Source organism: Topomyia yanbarensis, chromosome 3 (genome assembly GCF_030247195.1).
Source record: "Topomyia yanbarensis strain Yona2022 chromosome 3, ASM3024719v1, whole genome shotgun sequence".
Taxonomy (NCBI): Eukaryota; Metazoa; Arthropoda; class Insecta; order Diptera; family Culicidae; genus Topomyia; species Topomyia yanbarensis.
In genome coordinates this window covers 293,096,578-293,116,699 of record NC_080672.1, presented here as the reverse complement: position 1 = coordinate 293,116,699, position 20,122 = coordinate 293,096,578, and the positions used below count along the sequence as shown (strand labels likewise).

General features: G+C 41.5%; 1 protein-coding gene across 3 annotated transcripts in view; it reads left to right on the top strand.

The window, feature by feature from the left end:
* The first annotated feature begins 2,108 nt into the window (after positions 1-2,108).
* The window catches only part of LOC131693641 (probable chitinase 2), a 47,840-nt gene continuing 29,826 nt past the window's right edge, over positions 2,109-20,122 (top strand). The window contains exons 1-2 of one of the 3 annotated variants that reach the window (XM_058981629.1): positions 2,109-2,510; positions 2,574-2,711. In XM_058981629.1, the coding sequence (XP_058837612.1) occupies positions 2,630-2,711 (82 nt within the window). In that variant the 5' untranslated portion in view covers positions 2,109-2,510; positions 2,574-2,629. Of the gene's footprint in view, positions 2,712-20,122 lie in introns of all 3 variants that reach the window. The other 2 variants (XM_058981630.1, XM_058981628.1) reach the window with 2 other exon arrangements.

Below are 20,122 nucleotides of genomic sequence, written 5' to 3'. Positions count from 1 at the left end.
GTTCAACAAGTATAAATTAAAAAGAAAACTACTAGCTTTGTTGACGACCGGGGTGATTTTAAACATTATAAGAAAATTGGCATGACATTTTCGGTGTCGCAATAATTTTGTGTTCGCTCTTCCGTTGGGGCTTCCGGAACCGATGATGGTGGCCAATGTGACCAAAAAGACTTTGAATGGCTGTTAGTGACCTAGTACTATAAATCGAAGTTGTTGTGGTCACATTTTGGAAAACATTTCACCATTATACATTCATTGCAGAATTTATTAAAATCGTGATCGTGCTCATCACCCTATAATTCCGGAACCGGAAGTCTGATCCATTAGAAATTCTATAGCAGTTATGGGAACCATAAAGTTGCACCTTTCATTTGGGACTAAGTTTGTGAAAATCGGTTCAGCCATCTCTGAGAAAAGTGAGTGAGATTGTGTTCGCGTACACACACAGGCGCACATGCACACACACATACATTCACACACAGACATTTGCCGAACTCGACGAGCTGAATCGAATGGCATATGTCACTCGGCTCTCCGTTAAAAAGTCGGTTTTCAGAGCAATTGCAATACCTTTCTATTGAGAAAGGCAAAGATTACAAATTGTTCCTTAAAATATTTCTAACTGCATCCCATAGTCTGAATAAAATTGTAATAATATTTTTTGTCTATCAATCTGAATTCCTTGTTTTAAGATGTAGATGTGCCAAAATATATTCCCATGTGTATAAATATAATAAATAATTCCAAATTTCAAGCAAATCCTAATTATTCTCAAGAGATTTAAATTGTAAAGCAAAGAAATTTGTATCTGAATGAAAATATGCAATTGTTTTACATCGAGGATTTCCAACGCAAGGTTACACTGTTAATCTCAGGTTTTGGTTTGTTCCAAACTTTCGAGTGGGTAATTCTCCCCTCGGTAATTTTCGAGTGGGTAGTACTACCCACACTACCCACGCATTCCGCCGGCCCTGATGATGATTTGCATCTCTTTACAACCGCCTTCGCTGGGTTTCTTATCCTTCTTGGCGCTATTCGTTCCTATTTGTGCTGAGAATTTCTCGGCGGCGGTATTTCTTCTCATATATGCCCATTTCCGGACTTTCTCCGACTTCGTATGTTTCCTTCATAGCTCCCGTGGCTAGCTCGCTGACCGACCTTTGGGGTGTAACTGGTCTATTAACAACTATTGCTAATATCGAAACGTGAACCGATCCAGAGATGCCGACCATTGGTTTCTTCAACAACTTGTTTCTAGAGAGACCGAACTCAAATGACATTTTTGTGTCAAAACGGCTCATAGTATAGTTTTTTCCTTGCACAGGAAGTTTACGTATTTTTAAAAGTAATTTAAACCCTTTCATGGGAAGGATTTGAACACCAAAAACCCTCCCTTGCGCTGAGCCCTGCAAAAGCAATACAAACATACCCGTCGAATAGTGGGTGCAGTGATTCAAACATTGATTAATTATTCAAACGAATTCTTGGTTTCCAAGAAGAAATTCTCAAGATTTGTAACACCGGTATCGACTTCTTTTTATTATTGTTTTTTTTTTTCTAACGATCATGTTCGTTGCTTCCGCTGTCGTGAGCATTGTAATTTGAGTAGCTTTAGTCAAGTGTGTAGGTAGCTATTTTCTGCAAAATTTATTTTCCTCTAGCAGGGCACCTCCATGCATATTTGCAAAACTCAGCATGTTTCCTGATTATGTGTTTTTATTGTTCGGCGTGTGTTGGTAGACGATAGAAACAGGAGCCGAACAAATAATGAGTCACATATTAGTTTGTGTAAAGTAACCATTTTTATATAGACCAACCTCCTCCATCAATACTGTGAACCATTGTTCCCTTCGTTTCCATACGTTCTTACGCGTACACACCTCACGCTTTAGTGGCTCGATTGGACACTATGCACTTCGCGCAGCTTGGTAGTGAGCATACGCACCAGCAAGCAGAGGCTTAAAGCCACAGTGCCAGAGAGGGAGTCCGTGCTGATGGGGCAGCCTTTCAAGTTTGTCTCAAACCAACCCATAACAAACCAAACCGGTTTTCATGTCGTTCCCACGAGCATTCGACAAGAGGTTCTTTCATGCAGCGGCATTTCGAACCACTTTATGAATCAGTTCGTGTTGTGAATTGAATCGGAACACATCGGTGCGCGAAGCCATCGAGTAGTGGGCACGCCACGCCACCGAGACTGAATCTGAGTGGTTGTTTGTATTGTGCACGGTGGAACACAAGAAAGCCATTGGCGAGTTTTAATTGTTTCTCTCCACCGCCACCATACCCTGCGGTCGGCGCACCGAGGGTCTTTGCTCGCAAATTCACGCGTTTTTCCGTTGCTAGCGTAGCTCAATGATCTTTTTTTTTGCTAGTGTGCAGTAGGTATTTGTGAGATTCGTGTGCATCGTGGCATTTAGCGTGCTAGACATGCTAAACATCCGACTGGCATAAAGCACTTTTACTTTCAGTCCGTTATACAAGGTGTGTTCTTTCGAGGAAGAGTAAAAGTGAATTTCGTATCCCTAGTAGTTTGTGCAAGTTGCGTTATCAAGTGTGTTTTTTGATATCAGGTACAAGATATCTCGACCGTGCCTACATCCAGATAGTCTGGAAACAAGGGTCAACAATGGACCTCAAATGTTGGATTGGATTGGCAATTTTGCTTGCGGTCTCTGTCAACGACAATGGCCAAACAGTAGCTAGTACAGGTGAGTCAGTATTTTCCGTTAACCTGTTTTGCGTTTTTGCGAAGTGCCATTTGCGCGAGGTAGCAATTTCCTAGTTCACCGTCGGTAAGGTATATATGCGAAGAAGAGTGGATGAGGAATTAGGACAAGCGCGAACGCTTTCCAAAATGTAGACATGGATGGATAAGCTGATGAGTTTTCGTATACCGGTTCTAATTAATATGCATTTATAAGACTAGCTTAAAACCGGTCAAATTGAATGTAACGAATCCAATACATATCTATTCGGAGGATCGATTACCACTTATATAATAAAATCGTTGTTTCGAGTTAGTTTAAATCCAAGGAAATCATGTCAGTGCAAACTAGTGCAACCTTCTTGGGAGTGAACGAATTGATCGATAATCCAGCGTTTATGTGTATTTTTAGGACTTGTCGCGTGGTATACATGCCCATACCCTAGCTGTAAAATCTCTTACTAAAAAACTAAAATTAATTTAAGAAACACTACGTTGAAATGAAGACAAAACTCCACTTGGGCTGGAATACCCAGAAGAAAAAATCATCCCCTTACCAGTCTCCTACACATTTGCCACACGCTCATCTTCTTCGGTGGTCACAGGGGTGGGGGGGGGGTCTTCTGCTCAGGAATCCGCGATATCTTCTAGGTTTTCTACTGTTGCACTAGTTGGCTTCTCTTCCTGAATTAACATTAGGCCCATATTTATTCCACTGTAGTCTGTCGTCTTTTATCCGGTTTCAGAACAATAATTGATTTATGCGTACATCCCATTCTCCATCTTAAAAGTTTCTGTCGATCAATAAGCGTAACAATTACGGTTCAAATGCGAGCATTCATTGATCTGAATGCATACCTCTTGACTGTACAGATAGACGTATATACACGCAGAAAAAAAATGTAGGTTCACTAAAAATATAGATTAAATTCAATAAATAAAAATTTTGGTTTAAATATGCTAAACTTTCCTGCGTGTATAACTTTAGTCGAAGACAACATATTAAGAAGACTGACATAAGAAGAAAGACTGTTAAAGTGTAAGTGCATCACACTATTGTAAGTACTACCTTTACCCGTAAGTGGCATTCCTGTTACTGTCTTGTAACCGTTGGTTCCATCGCTTAGGGTTTGTTGTAAATATTAATCGTCGGTTTGTAGAACCTTCACGTTTCTTATACTAATATACACAACAACAGTAAGCATGGTAGCGAAAGGGTGCGTACCGCTGTAAGCTGTCAGTTCGGCTCAGTGGGTAGGTGAACCACCCCATACAAGACGCGAGATACTGAAAAAATTATAAATGGGTTTCGGATAAGATTTTGGAGGGAAATGAAACAGAATTTTATAAAAGGGTCAGTAGTGCATAACTTTGGTCTCTTTTAAAATCAGGCGTCCGTGTGCTTCAGTTCGCATCTCACTGGTGCAGTTTATTATAGCCCACCCGAATAGAAATGTACAGTAACAAAACCTTGATTTTCACTGTGACAGTACAGTATTTTTACAATAATTTACAGTAAGTTTTAGTGTTATGCTACAATACAAAAACAATAAACTTTAACGTTTTTATAGTGAATTTCAATGTAAAATAGACTTTTACAGTGAAAAAGAGGGGTGGTTATGTATCTTAACATTAAAAAAATCAGTTTTTCTCCATACATTTTTTTCTCGAAAACAATAAAATTTAATGTGAATGCACTGTATCAGTTTTTTGCTGAACAGTGAAATTTATTGTTACATGAAATTTTATTGTAAATCTACTGTGAGAACTTGGCATCGAACAATGTTGAAACAGTAATAACTATAATATTTATTATTTTATGATTGTTTGTAGGGTAAATGCTATTGTAAAATTCTATCCGGGCTTCCACCCCCTTTGGGTGCGGGAAGTCAGTTTTCTTAAGTGTTGCGATCGCTCGGGACCTCTAAACGCCTCTTAGCGCGACTTCAAATCGTCCAGCACAAGGTTCGGCTAGCGAATCCGGGAGGATTCCGCGCCTAACATGTTAAGGATCACCGTACGGCATCTGGCGCTGTGCGCCAGCAATTCACACCCTCGGGCAAAGGCCCTAATCGCAAAGGAGGGTCCCCTCTCGGTGTTGGCCATTGCGGTTAGCCGCGGTCACGCCGATACTTGCCAAAGAGGGCTGTCTGCATCCAAGCCAGCAACGCTCGCTAGTCCGTCCAATTGCCATCGGGATCACCATCGTACCGGGGCCTTCATCCGGCCAGTTTCGCCGACGTCCGCGAGGGAATCTCACCCGTCGGCATCGTCAGCCTTGCGACGCTAATCAGCAGCAGCAGAAAAGTACGGTACGTTGAGTGATAGCAGTAGTGTGCACGCCACATTAGGAAACAATAGTAAACATCACATAACACCTACACACGACAAAAACTCACAAATAAAAATGTGTACAAGTAAAGTGAATGTTCTAGGTTTTTGTTCCTTATTCGCGTAGCCCTTGATTACCCGGTAGCTAGCCGACCCTGCGATATCAGCAAATGAGTCGGCTCTACCGTAGAGCCTTATACAATCGGTAGGTTGCAGTCTCCAGATTCTGGACAGAGTTGTCAGTCTTCTTGATATGTAGTGTTCGCTTTAGTTGACTACGCATCTGTTCGTCGTACCCACGGTTCTTATTCCCCTTTGCCTTTCAGCGTCCTGTGCCGTTCATTATACTGACACGCCCCGTGTATACTAGTATTCGGCTCCTAGTTTGATTTTCTCGTCAGATGTTCTTTGGCATTTTACATTATATGCTACCAGCCACTTCGGTGATTCTTTCATGTGATACCTAACTCTTTGGCGGTTATTATATTGATCGTCTAGTGAATCTTCTAGCTCGTTTCGTTCAGGTTATTCCCATGGAACCTTTCTACAACTTTTTTGTCTAGTGCACAGAGCCGTATCGATCACCACATCTTGGCCAGAGTAAAAAAAATGATGGGTGGGTAATGTCAGAGACATAACCGGAGTGAAGTAGAATACACTTTAGGCTGTGCGAATTCTACAATTTTGACTATCTTATGATAGGTTATATTAAAACCAGCTATTTCGCTACTTCTAATGGAAGTACCGAAATATCGGTACACGTACATCGAAACCTAAAATATTCCAACATATTTATCCTTATATGGTAATGAGTAATGATGAAAATAGCATTTAATGAGAGTGAAACAATTCATTTGGCAACAGTAGAGAATCGTATATTCTTGTACCGTTATTTCGCTATTTCCATTAGAAATACCGAAATAACTTATTTTAATAAAACCTTTCAGAAATTACTAAAAATTGCAGCATTTGTATTAACAACTTAAAATGTCTGCTACTTCATTTCGGTAATGTCGTTGACACCCATCTTTCTAATCTAAAAACCTATTTTAATCCACCTAGCGGTGCAATTGTGCCTTTCTCAATCATGAATCACGAGAATGTGTGCGTTGTTTATATTCATTAAAAACTTTTAAATGCATATATTACATTTTATTATTATACATCACATGACAACCATATACAGGAAAATAAATCATTATTCGAGTTCTAAAATTTTGTAAAAGAAAAAACAGCCACGGTAATATTGAACTGAAAAAGGTGCGAAATCGGCAAAGTCCCAAAAAGTCGATTTTCATAAATAAATTTTTTTCGAGATAACATAAACTCTCGACGTTTCATGCATTTTAAAGATGTTTGGCATCAAAAATACGAATTCGATTTCTGAAATTTTTTGAAAAAAATTAGAGTTCCGACTTATATGGGAATTTCATATGTGACCGAACGATTTAGTCTATATTTCCGGACCCATATAAGCGATCCGTGCGAAATTTTATATACATCTATGGGGATGTTATAGCTATCATTTGGGACTAAGTTTGTGAAAATCGGTCCAACCATTTCGGGAAACTGATGTGAGTTCGTAAATTTTGAAAGATGGCCGCTTTTCCCGGGCACTTCCGGAACCGTCTATGGTGGTCAATGTAGTCAACGAAAGTTTGTTTGGCCGTCGGTGACCTAGAACTGCAAAGTTAAGTTATTTGAGAGACATTTTAGCGAAATTTTTACCTTTTTTGCTTCCATCGGAGTATCGGTTTGAATCACAATTTGCTATGTGATCGCACGCCACAACCCGTAACTCCGGAACCGGAAGTCGGTTGGGGATAAAATTTAATAGCCATTTACGGGGACGCAACATCTTTCATTTGAAACTAAGTTTGGTTGATTCGGTCTAGCCATCTCCGAGAAACCGATGTGATTGTTAGTCTGAATTTGGATACTTCCGCCGGGGCTTCCGGAACCGATGATGGTGGCCAATGTGACCAAAGAGACTTTGAATGGCTGTTAATGACCTAGTACTACAAATCGAAGCAGTTGTGGTCACATTTTGGAAAAAATTTCACCATTATACATTCATTGCAGAATTTCTTAAAATCGACATTTTCTGCGTGATCGTACTCATCACCCTGTAATTCCGGAACCGGAAATCGGATCCATTAGAAATTCAATAGCAGCCTATGGAAACGTTGCACCTTTCATTTGGGACTAAGTTTGTAAAAATCGGTTCATCCATCTTTGAGAAAAGTGAGTGAGATTGTGTTCGCGTACACACACACAGACGCACATACACACACACATACATACACACACATACATACACACACACAGACATTTGCCGAACTCGACGAACTGAATCGAATGGTATATGTCACTCGGCCCTCCGGGCCTCCGTTAAAAAGTCGGTTTTCAGAGCAATTGCAATACCTTTCTATTGAGAAAGGCAAAAAGGTGCGAAATCGGCAAAGTCCCAAAAAGTCGATTTTTATAAAAAAACTTTTTTTCGAGATAACATAAAATCTCGACGTTTCATGCATTTTAAAGATGTTTGGCATCAAAAATACGAATTCGATTTCTGAAATTTCATGAGGTCCCCCCTTTGAAAAAAAAATTGAGTTCCGGCTTATATGGGAATTTCATATGTGACCGGACGGTTTAGTCTATATTTCCGGAACCATATAAGCGATCCGTACGAAATTTTATAGACATCTATGGGGATATTATAGCTATCATTTGGGACTAAGTTTGTGAAAATTGGCCCAACCATTTCCGGGAAACTGATGTGAGTTCGTAAATTTTGAAAGATGGCCGCTTTTCCCGGGCACTTCCGGAACCGTCTATGGTGGTTAATGTAGTCAACGAAAGTTTGGTTGGCCGTCGGTGACCTAGAACAGCAAATTTAAGTTGTTTGAGAGACATTTTAGCGAAATTTTTACCTTTTTTGCTTTCATCGGAGTATCGGTTTGAATCACAATTTGCTATGTGATCGCACGCCACAACCTGTAACTCCGGAACCGGAAGTCGGATCGGGATGAAATTAAATAGCCATTTACGGGGACGCAATACCTTTCATTTGAGGCCAAGTTTAGTCGAATCGGTCTAGCCATCTCCGAGAAACCGATGTGACTGTTATTCTGAATTTAGATACTTCCGCCGGGGCTTCCGGAACCGAGGATGGTGGCCAATGTGGCCAAATAGACTTTGAATGGATGTTAGTGACCTAATACTACAAATCGAAGCAGTTGTGGTCATATTTTGGAAAAATTTTCACCTTTATACATTCATTGCAGAATTTATTAAAATCGACATTTTCTGCGTGTTCGTACTTATCACCCTGTAATTCCGGAACCGGAAGTCGGATCCATTAGAAACTCAATAGCAGCCTATGGGAACGTTGCACCTTTCATTTGAGACTAAGTTTGTCAAAATCGGTTCAGCCATTTCTGAGAAAAATGAGTGACATTTTTGGTCACATACACACACATACACACACACATACATACATACACACATACATACACACACAGACATTTGCCGAACTCGACGAACTGAATCGAATGGTATATGTCACTCGGCCCTCCGGGCCTCCGTTAAAAAGTCGGTTTTCAGAGCAATTGCAATACCTTTCTATTGAGAAAGGCAAAAAGAACAATTGTTTTGAAAACCTAATAATTGCATATCCTAAGACGATTTAAAGCTACACTTTTGTGAAATCTCGACAAAAAACAAAATTACGTGTTAGTCCAACGAGTTTTTTATCCCGTTGCTGTTGTAAATTATTAAAATTTTGAACATTTTTCACAGCGTTATGATTGCGATTACATGGGGAAATGTTGGTTGAATGATATTTATTAAATTCTCCCAATTAATGTTCTATAGCAAAACTATCATCATATTTCCTTGGGAGGCGCGTTTTACCCCATGTTTTCATAAAGAATTATATGCTCGAACCTTAACCAAGCAGGTATCTTAGAGTGGAGTTTTCACAATAATGGAGCTTTTCACTTGTATAATATAACAAAATAAGTAAAATGCACATTGCGTCATTTAGCCACACATAAAATAAGCCGGGCTTATTGTGGATACAATTAATCTGTTTTATGGAAAATGTGTTTATAGTATGATGATACGTAAAACTTTTTCTCCGTTTGCTCCAAGGACCGAGTATTTTAAGTTTCCCCTGGTAGTTAAAAATGCTCTATAAACTCGTAAATAAACTTTCTGAAGTAACTCGTATCAAATCATCAACAAAAAATCATAATATTAGCATCCAATAAGCTAAAACGCGCGCCGTGGTGAATTTATCTGTACACGCACCTGACGCCACATATAATTTAAAGAACAAGAGAGCGCGGTTCTCGCACTAAACCACCCCATCGCCAATACTGAAAAAAGAGCTGTCTGCTTTTTCTGTGGTGTGTCATCATTGTCTTCTATGTATGCTTGAAACTGGCACGTCATTTCATGATTAGAATGAAATGCTATCAGCGCCTGGCGGCAGTCATGGTATCTATTACCTACCATCAAAGAATGTGAGCTGACATGAATCGCAGCAGCTGCTACGCTTACAAACGTCAGAACAAAAACTAACGATTTTTTCTTGTGTTCCCTTTTTATACGCGTCGTAGTTCATTCGATGAAAAAGAGGCAGTCCCAGCAACGCTTGCTTTTTGAGCGAATTGTACCGACCAATAATTGATCAGAGAATTACTACTTCCATGAAATCCATTATTTCCGCTATTTATAGTAATTGTACATACTACCGAATTGGATTCAAAATTGTTGTACATATTTCCAATCAGATAGCGTAACATTCTTATTTTTCCATTCAGTACAACAGCAGATATTCACGTTTAAAAAATCGGGTAAAATTCCGGCAGAAAATTTTGAAACGGGACTCCTATATTGAAACGTTAGAAGTATTCTACTTCAAAACTTACATTTTGCGATTTAATTGTTCTTCAAAACATACTCACAGGCGTAACTGTATAAAATCTATACAGTATATCTATAACGAAAGAATACCCAGTAGTCTGCCCTGAAATCTTTGAAACCTCAATTGGCCCATCCCAGAATCGAGTCTGGCTACCGGACTAACGAAGTTTATATGGGATTTCACGACAATTTACATGGAGAAAGTGCAATAAGTTTTCACCGCTAGATGGTACTATATGCATCAGTTTATCACTGCAAGAGAAGATAAGGAAGACAGTTTTATTGTCTACAACTTTGTTGAAGACAGCTAATCAATCCAACTTCCTTGGCAGAAGTTGTTAAACTTTTAATGAAGAATCTGAGTTAGTTTTGCATGGGGCCTAACAGCACATGGGGGTGAATCAGTAGTCAATTCCCACGAACTTATTTTTTTTTGAGAAATAATGGTTAGGTTTAACTGAATAGTATGTTGAAAACTATTTCAGTACATGATATGGGTCATCTTTTGAGTACCAAATTTTAGTTCCATGAATGTAAACTGACATCACGGAAGCTCCCATAAGCTTTACATCCTCTTGTACTTCCCCTCGCAAAACCCTCATGCTCGTTTGTCTGCACTTTTTGACAGTCCGTTCGGCTGCAATTTTCGACGATTTTCGAGAATTTCTGAAAAAGGGCTTGTAGAACTTTTTAGAAGACACCAAATTCCATGATGATTTGAAATTTTACGAAATTGCTTCAAATTGAAAATTGATTCTACAAAATTGCTTCAAATATCCATACCTCCGTGTATTGTAACTCGCCCAGTTGCCATTTCGTTTACCGGGATCCTTCGCCATCGAGTACGGCATCTCACCCGCAATTTTGATGCGGCATCTATCCCAATTGTAGAGAGAGATGCCACACGACGACATTTTCCTCTGAAATTATAGATGACTGTTGGCTGAGGGTTTGCTGATCCTTTCGGTTGATGGTAGTTCGGTGAACATTTGCTGGGTTTCGTTTATCAAATTTCAATGTGTACAGACGAACCTGCCCAGAGGCCGTGCGGAATGCGGCCAAGAATTGAGCCACTGGGTTCCTGCTCCAATGTCGTAAGAGGTGATTGAAAGTAGGAGTTCCTAAGTTAGGGCACAAATACCCGACTACATACGGGGAACGTGCCATTTAAGCCAATATATTCTAATTCCTGATTCTGAAGTCAAGGTTTAGCTCCGTTCCGAGTATTTGATGACTGGAGGGTCAGTCGCGCGGAGTATTTTGGGTTTTGTCCTTATGATCGTGTTCCATTTAAATCTGATATGGCTCGCTACACGCATGTACATCCCAACTTGCTTAGTGTCCGTTGTTATGAAATATATGCTGGAAAGGAAATGTACAGTTTTCTAATCAAAAATGCTTCGAATAGCACAACTCAATCTCCAGCATAAACGTACGGCAACTATTAATCTATCTCGACGTATGCAGGAAGGGAAAGTTTTCATAGCATAGCATGCATTCCATAAAGGAAGCATCTATATTGGAAATATAGCCGGGCCCCGTGGTGGTGGAGGAACGCTACGTGGGAAGCTGAGCTGCAAGCAACCGGGCGGGTCATAGGTGGTGGATAATGCTTAATCGCGATAGCAACTAGTTGTGATTCGCGACCCGAACCAGCAGCGGGGGCTGACTGCGGGTGTGGTAGGACGAGGTAGTGGGCCCTATACGTCCTAGGCCTAAATACCACATGCCCTAAAGCAGCCCTGACAAGGCGAGTCAGCGCCGCCTTTAAATAAGCGCTTAGCCCAAATCCCTCTCCTCCCGTTATCCTTCCTTCCTTCCTTCCTTCTGCGGCTGTTCGCCCATCTAAATATGGAAGCTGTTCTTCAATGTCAGCTTCTTTCACCGAACAGCCTAGATAAGCCGTGTAATGTCGGTAGTGGTTGTTTCAACCGGCTAAGAATAACACTACGGACTACCTGTTTCAGTGGTAAAAATCTACCAAACAGGGAACCCCAATTCCATAGTGTCATGCGACCCGTGCTATGGGTAAAATTGTTGAGGGGGTTTAAAACATTCTCAATGGCGAACGGAGCCTGGGAAAAGTCGGGCGAACTCCCCAGTATGCTGCATTACGCAGCGGAACGTTCACTCTACACACCGATTTTTTTCACCGATGATCCACTTAATTTTGCCGAATTTTTGTTGGCTGGGGGTTTGCAGAGACTCTCGGCTGATGGTACTTCGGTGAAGTTTTGTTGAGTTTCGATTATCAAATTTCGATGTGTACAGATGAACCTGCCCAGAGGCCGTGTGGTATCCGGCCTAGAATTGAGCCACTGGAGTCCTGCTGCCATGTCGTAGGAGGCGACTGAAAGTAGGAGACCCTAAGTCAAGGTGTAGTTCCGTGCCGAGGACTTAATGATTGGAGGGTCTAAAATATGCCAGTCGCGCACGGAGCATTTTGGGTTTTGCCCTTGCTGTGTTATGCGAATCTCTGACACAGTGGACCATTATTTTCTTCGGAAATCGTGGGAATCAAATGATCATGTCCCATTTAAACCTGATATGGCTCGCTAAATGCGTTAACATCCCAACTCGCTTGGTGTCCTCTAGTTGTTGTGCAATTTGTGTTGGAGATGAAATGTACAGTTCTCTAATCAAAAATGGTTAGAATAGCACAAGTCAATCTCCAACATAAACGTACAGCAACTATGAATTTATCTCGACTCATGCAGGAAGGTAAAGCTTCCATAGCATTGGTTCAAGAACCGTATTTCCATAAAGGAAACTTCTATTTTGGAAAGTTACTTAACACTGCCTTCATTGCTTACAACAAGACAGGCATGACTAACCCACGTGAAATGCCTCGTGCTTGCATTCTTGCAAATAAGGCTATTGACGCGTGTCTCATATCGGAGCTCACAACTCGCGATATCTGTGTTGTCACAGTTACATTGACTGTCGAAAACGTAGACAAAAAATATATATATTGTTCAGCATACCTACCGCATAACGAATCATCTCCTTCTGATGATTTCAAAAGCGTTGTATCATATTGTAGCAGAAATGGGCTTCCGCTCATTATCGGCAGTGATGCGAATGCTCATCACATCATTTGGGGCAGCTCAGACATCAATCTGAGAGGCTCTGAACTGATGGAGTACATAAGTAGTACAAATCTCCATATTCTGAATGTGGGAAACCGACCAACTTTTGCGAGGTCTGGGAGGGAGGAGGTGTTAGACATAACACTTTGCTCTGATAGAATTTTGCATGAACTGGGAAATTGGCAGGTTCCAAATGAAACTGAACCGTCTCTATCCGATCATAAATATATATTTTTCGAGCATTTTGATGTCACCTTCAATGTGGTGACCTATCGTAATCCTAAATCTACAAACTGGGACCTCTTTTTGGAAAACTTGGCGACTAAATTTCATGGATATTTTCCAACAATTAGTCAACTAGACGACTTAGATGACGTCGTGGATACGACAAACTCATTCATATTAGCATCCTACGAAGAAGCTTGTCCACTTCGTACTGTTAAATCGACTAGGGGAACCCCTTGGTGGAGGGCTGAGCTTGAAAGAATGAAGAAAGTTATGAGAAGAGCTTGGAATCGGCGTCAGCGTGATGACTCCAGGGCTTTCAGGTCAGCTCGTAGTGCATATAAGAAATGTCTTAGATCTGCAGAACGGGCTGGCTGGCAAAGCCTATGCACTAATGTCTCTAGTCTGAACGAGGCTAGCAGATTAAATAAAATTCTCTCCAAATCGAATGATTTTCAGATGAACTCCTTGAAAACCAGAGATGGTGTTTATGTGACGGACGAAAAAGATGTTCTTAATTGTCTCTTCGACACACACTTTCCAGGCTGTATCGATCCGGAGTTGATCAACGTTCACAGATCTCATTCTGGTGATTCGGACTCGTGGGCGTTAGCACGCACATTGGTTTCCACTGAATCGGTCAAGTGGGCAGTTGACAGCTTTGCTCCATACAAATCACCCGGAAAAGATGGGATACTTCCCGTGCTACTGCAAAAGGGATTTGATATTCTTAAACATGTCTTGAAAAAGATTTTGCTTTCCAGTCTTGCTACCGGGTATATCCCGAAAGCATGGCGAGAAATAACTGTTAGATTTATTCCCAAAGGGGGGCGCTCAAGCTATGAAGAAGCCAAGAGTTTTAGGCCAATCAGCTTAAGTTCTTTTCTTCTGAAAGCTTTGGAACGGATAATCGATCATCACATCAGGAACGTCAGTTTAGTTGAATATCCACTGCACAAAATGCAACATGCATATCAGTGTGGGAAATCCACGATCACTCTGCTTCACGATGTTGTTTACAACATTGAGAAAGCCTTCTCGCTCAAGCAATCTAGCTTGGGTGTATTCCTAGATATTGAGGGTGCTTTTGACAATGTGTCCTTCCAGTCTATTCTGGAAGCGACGCGCGGTCATGGGATACCTGCATGTATCTCAGGTTGGATAAACGCAATGCTTAGTAACCGCATGCTTTGCTCGTCACTGCGACAGGCTGAGATACGGAAGTTGAGTATTTGCGGTTGTCCTCAGGGCGGCGTTCTGTCACCTTTGTTATGGAACTTAGTAGCTGACGGCTTGTTGAAGAAACTCAATGAGCTTGGATTTCCAACCTACGGGTTTGCTGACGATTACCAAATACTAATTACTGGATTTTGCATCGGAACAATCTTTGACTTGATGCAACAGGCATTAAGAGCTGTCGAACAGTGGTGTCGACAAGTTAAACTATCAGTTAACCCAAGCAAAACTTCAATGGTTCTTTTCACGAAGAAGCGAATAACAACCGGGGTTCGTCCCTTGCAGTTCTTTGATTCTGAGCTACTGTGTGCGGATCAAGTCAAATACGTTGGAGTCATATTGGATTCCAAACTGAATTGGTCTGCTCACATTGAGTTCAGAGTCAAGAAAGCGTGCATGGCCTTCGGGCAGTGCAGACGAACTTTTGGAAAGACCTGGGGTCTCAAACCTAAATACATCTATTGGATTTACACGACAATTGTACGTCCAATACTGTCATACGGATGCCTTGTGTGGTGGCAGAGGGGAGAGGTGGTGACAGTCCAGTCAAAGCTAAACCATCTGCAAAGAATGGCGCTCATGGCGTTGACTGGTGCTTTCACCACGACTCCGACTGCTGCTCTTGAGGCACTTCTAAATATCAAACCATTACACATACACTTAAAACAAGAAGCACTATCATGTGCATACAGACTGCAGGTTACTGGGCTTTGGAACAGTAATCATGTTGATCTTGCTACCAGTCATACACGATTGTGGTCACAAATGGTTACATGGGGTGAAGATATTCTTGCTCCCAGCGATATTACACTCACTTGTAGTTTTCCTTACAGGACATTCCATGTGAAGATTCCCTCTCGAGAGGAGTGGTTGTCTGGCTTTATGGAAAGACAACAACAAACGCAAGTAGTCTGTTACACTGACGGTTCTCTGATGGAGGGACGTGCTGGTGCTGGTGTCTACTGTCGTGAAATGAGATTGGAACAATCTCACTCACTAGGTAGATATTGTACTGTATTCCAAGCAGAAATCTTTGCGATTATGTGCGGGGTGCAATCGGCCCTTCAACTGAGTTTGTCCGGCAGAGTTATAAACTTCTGCTCCGATAGTCAGGCTGCAATCAAGGCCCTTAGCTCAGACAAATCCCGGTCCAAGCTAGTGATCGCGTGCCGAACCCAAATCGAAGAACTAAGCATTGTCAACACTATCTACCTTGTCTGGGTGCCCGGACATTGCGGTATTACTGGAAATGAATGGGCTGATGAATTGGCCAGGGCAGGTTCAGCGATTGACTTCATTGGTCCTGAGCCCGCGCTGCCAATTTCGACAAGTTGGATAAGGGAAAAAATACGGTCCTGGGCTTTGTCCGAGCACCGCAATTATTGGAGAAATCTACAAACGTGTCGCCAAACAAAGGCGTTTCTAGAACAACCATGCCCAGTGGTTTCGAAAAATCTCTTACATTTTTCGAAGCTCCACTGCGGCATGCTGACCAGGGCTTTAACCGGCCACTGCAAACTCAATTATCACATGGCAACTATTCAGCGCGCTGAGTCTTTTTCATGTGATCTTTGTGAATCCGACTACGGAACCTCATATCATCTGATATGCAACTGTCCAGCGCTAGCGCAATTGCGATTTCGAGTCTTCAGCCGTCCTTATATAGACGAAACCATGTTTGGTCGACTGAAACTCAGAGACATACTAAAGTTTCTTATCCAATGTGGTAAAGAGCTTTAGGATTATTCGCAGGCAAGTTGAACTACTTGTGAGTTTAACTTACCTGTTGTTTATTTTTGTTTTGTGCTGTTATTTTTCCCACCCTTCCAATTCTACTTCCCCACTCCTCCTTGTCCTTTCCTTCCACTCAGGAAATGATGAAAACACACGGCAAGGCACAAATCCCCGACTATGTACGGGGAACGTGCCATTTGAGCCAATATATTCTGATTCCTGACGGCAACTATTAATCTATCTCGACGTATGCAGGAAGGGAAAGTTTTCATAGCATAGCATGCATTCCATAAAGGAAGCATCTATATTGGAAAATCACTTGACACTGTTTTCATTGCTTACAAGAAGATAGGCATGAATAGTCCTCGTGAAATGCCTCATGCATGCATTCTTGGAAATAAGGCTATGGACGCGTGTCTCGTATCAGAGCTCACAACTCGCGTGCAGTAACAGTTACTCTGACTGTCGGTAACATAATAGTAGGCATAAACTCCAATTTCTGAATGTAGGAAACTGACCAACTTTTGCGTCAACTAGACGACTTGGATGACGTCGTGGGTACGTCAAACTTATTCATAGTAGCATCCTACGAAGAACTTTGTACACTTCGTACTGTTAAATCGACTACGGGAACTCCTTGGTGGACTACGGGAACTCCTTGGTGGAGGGCTGAGCTTGAAAGAATGAAAAAGGATATGAGAAGAGCTTGGAGCCGGCGTCAGCATCATGACTCCAGGGCTTTCAGGTCCGCTCATAGCAAGGGGTGAGTCGCTTAGCACAAATTGAATTGTGCCCACAAACAAACAGCGTGGTAGCTTGTGCCGCAATGTGCCACGATGTGCCATGGTGTTCAGTAAAACAAAAGCAATGGTTGCTATGATTGTTTAACTACACTTTGTTGACAGTTTTTGAGTTGTCAAAAGTGTGTTATTGTGATTGTTTAACTACACTCTGTTGACAGTTTTTGAGTTGTCAAAAGTGTGTTATTGTGCCACACATTGTGTTAATGAGTGAAATTATCGTGTATTACTGTGAATCGTACTCTTATATCGTGTTATCGTAGGTGATACAGTGTGTATGGCACATTGTTCTAAGCGACTAACCCCTTGGCTCATAGTGTATATTTTTTAGATCTGCAAAGCGGGCTGGCTGGAAAAACCTATGCGCTAATGTCTCTAGTCGAAAAATTTTCTGATGAACTCCTTAAAACCCAGAAATGGGGTTCATGTGACGGACGAAAAAGATGTTCATAATTGTCTCTTCGACCCACACTTTCCAGATCTCATACTGGTGACGCGGACTCGTGGGTGTTAGCACGCATATTGGTTACTACTCAATCGGTCAAGTGGGCATAATTGCTCCATACAAATCGACTGGAAAATATTGAATTTTTCCCGTACTGGTGCAAAAGGGATTTGATATTCTTAAACATGTCTTCAAAAAATGTACGCAGCGCACCTGGGTTCGAGTCCCGACCCCGCACATAGGGTTAGAAATTTTTCATAAGAGATTTTTCTAACCCGAAGAGGCGAATGACCTTTAAGTTAAAACATCTATAATTGAAATAAAACAAACAAACAAAACATGTCTTCAAAAAGCTTATGCATTCCAGTTTTGCTAACGGGTATATATAACTGTCAAATTTACTCCTAAGGAGGGGATTTCCAAGCTATGAAGAAACCAAAAGTTTTAGGCCTATCTGTTTAAATTCTTTTCTTCTGAATGCTTTGGAACGGATAATCGATCATCGCATCAGGAACGTGAGTTTAATTGAATATTCACTGCACAAAATACAACATGCATATCAGTGTGGGAATTCCACGATCACTCTGCTTCACGATGTTGTTTACAACATTGAGAAGCCCTTCTCGCTCAAGCAACCTAGCTTGGGCGTATTCTTAGATATTGAAGATGCTTTTGACAATATGTCCTTCCTGTCTATTTTGGAATCGACGCGCGTTCATGGGGTATCTGCATGTATCTCGGGTTGGATAAACGCAATGCTTAATAACCGCAATCCTTGCTCGTCACTGCGACAGGCTGAGATACGGAAGTTGAGTATTTGGGGTTGTCCTCAGGGTGGCGCTCTGTCATCTTTGTTATGGTTGCCGACAGCTTGTTGAAGAAACTCAATGAGCTTGGATTTCCAACCCATGGGTTTGCTAACGATTACCAAATATTTGACTTAATGCAACAAGCATTAAGAGATACCGAACAGTGTTGTCGACAAGTTAAATTATCAGTTAATCCAAACGAAACTTTAATGGTTCATTTCGCGAAGGAGCCAATAACAACTGGGGTCGTCCCTTGCAGTTCTTTAATTCTGGGCTACTGTGTGCAGATCAAGTCAAATATGTTGGAGTTATATTGCATTCCAAACTGCTCATATTGAGTTCAGAGTCAAGAAAGCGTTCATGGCCTTCGGGCAGCGCTGACGAATTTTCGCAAAGATCTGAGGTCTCAAACTCAAATACATCTATTGGATTTAAACGATAATTGTACTTCAATACTGTCATATGGATGCGTTGTGTCGTGGCAGAGAGGAGGGATGATGACGGTCTAGTCAAAGCTAAACCATCTGCACAGAATTGCACTCATGGCGTTGACTGGTGCTTTCACCACAACTTCGACAGCTGCCCTTGAGACCCTTCTATATATCAAACCATTACACATACACCTCAAACAAGAAGCACTATCATTTGGATACAAACTGCAGGTTACTGGTCTTTGGAAAAGTAACCATGTTGATCTTGCTACCACTCATACACGACTGTGGCCATAAATGGTCACATAAGGTGAAGATACTCTTGCTCTCAGCGATATTACACTCACACGTAGTTTTCCTTACAGGATATTCCATGTGAACATTCCCTCTCAAGAGGAGTGTTTGTCTGGCAATATGTAGCGACAACAACAAACGCAAGTGGTTTGTCACACTGACGGTTCTCTAATGGAGGACCGGGCTGGTGTTGGTGTCTACTGTCGTGAAGTGAGACTGGAACAATCGCACTCGCTAGGTAGACACTATAGTGTATTCCAAGTAGAAATCCGGCTTGTCTGGCAAAGTTATAAACTTCTGCTCTGATAGCTAGGCTGCAATTAAGGTCCTTAGCTCAGACAAATCACAGTCCAAGTGATCGCGTGCCCAACCCAGATCGAAGAACTAAGTATTTTCAACATTCCGATATTACTGGAAATAAATGGACTGACAAATTGGCCAGGGCAGGTGCAACGATTGACTTCTTTGGTCCTGATTCTGCCCTGCGAATTTCGATAAGTTGGACAAGAGAAAAAGTACGGCCCTGGGCTTAGTCCGAACATTGCAATTATTGAAGAAATTTATAAACGTGTCGCCAAACATAAGCGTTTCTAGAACAACCGTCCCGGGTGATTTCGAAAAATCTACATTGTTCGAAACTATACTGCGGCATGCTTTAACCGGCCATTGCAAACGCAATGATCGCATAGCAACTATTCAGTGCGCTGAGTTATTTTCACGTGATCTTTGTGAATCCGACTACGGAACCTCATATCATCTGATATGCAACTGCCCAGCAGTAGCGTTATCGTGATTTCGATTTTTCGGCCGTACTTGCAAAGACAACACCTTAATTGAACGACTGAAGCTCAGAGACGTACTAAAGTTTCTTATCCAATGTGGTAAAAAGCTTTAGGCTTACTCGCAAGCGATTTGAACTACTTGTGAGTTTAATCTTCCATGCTGTTTGTTTTTGCGCTGTTGTTTTTCACACCCTTTCAATTCTACTTGTTCCCTCCTCCTTTTTCTTTTCTTCTGCTCAACAAATGATGAGGCAAGGCACAAATCCCCAACTACATACGAGGAACGCTCCAATATTTTGATGCATGA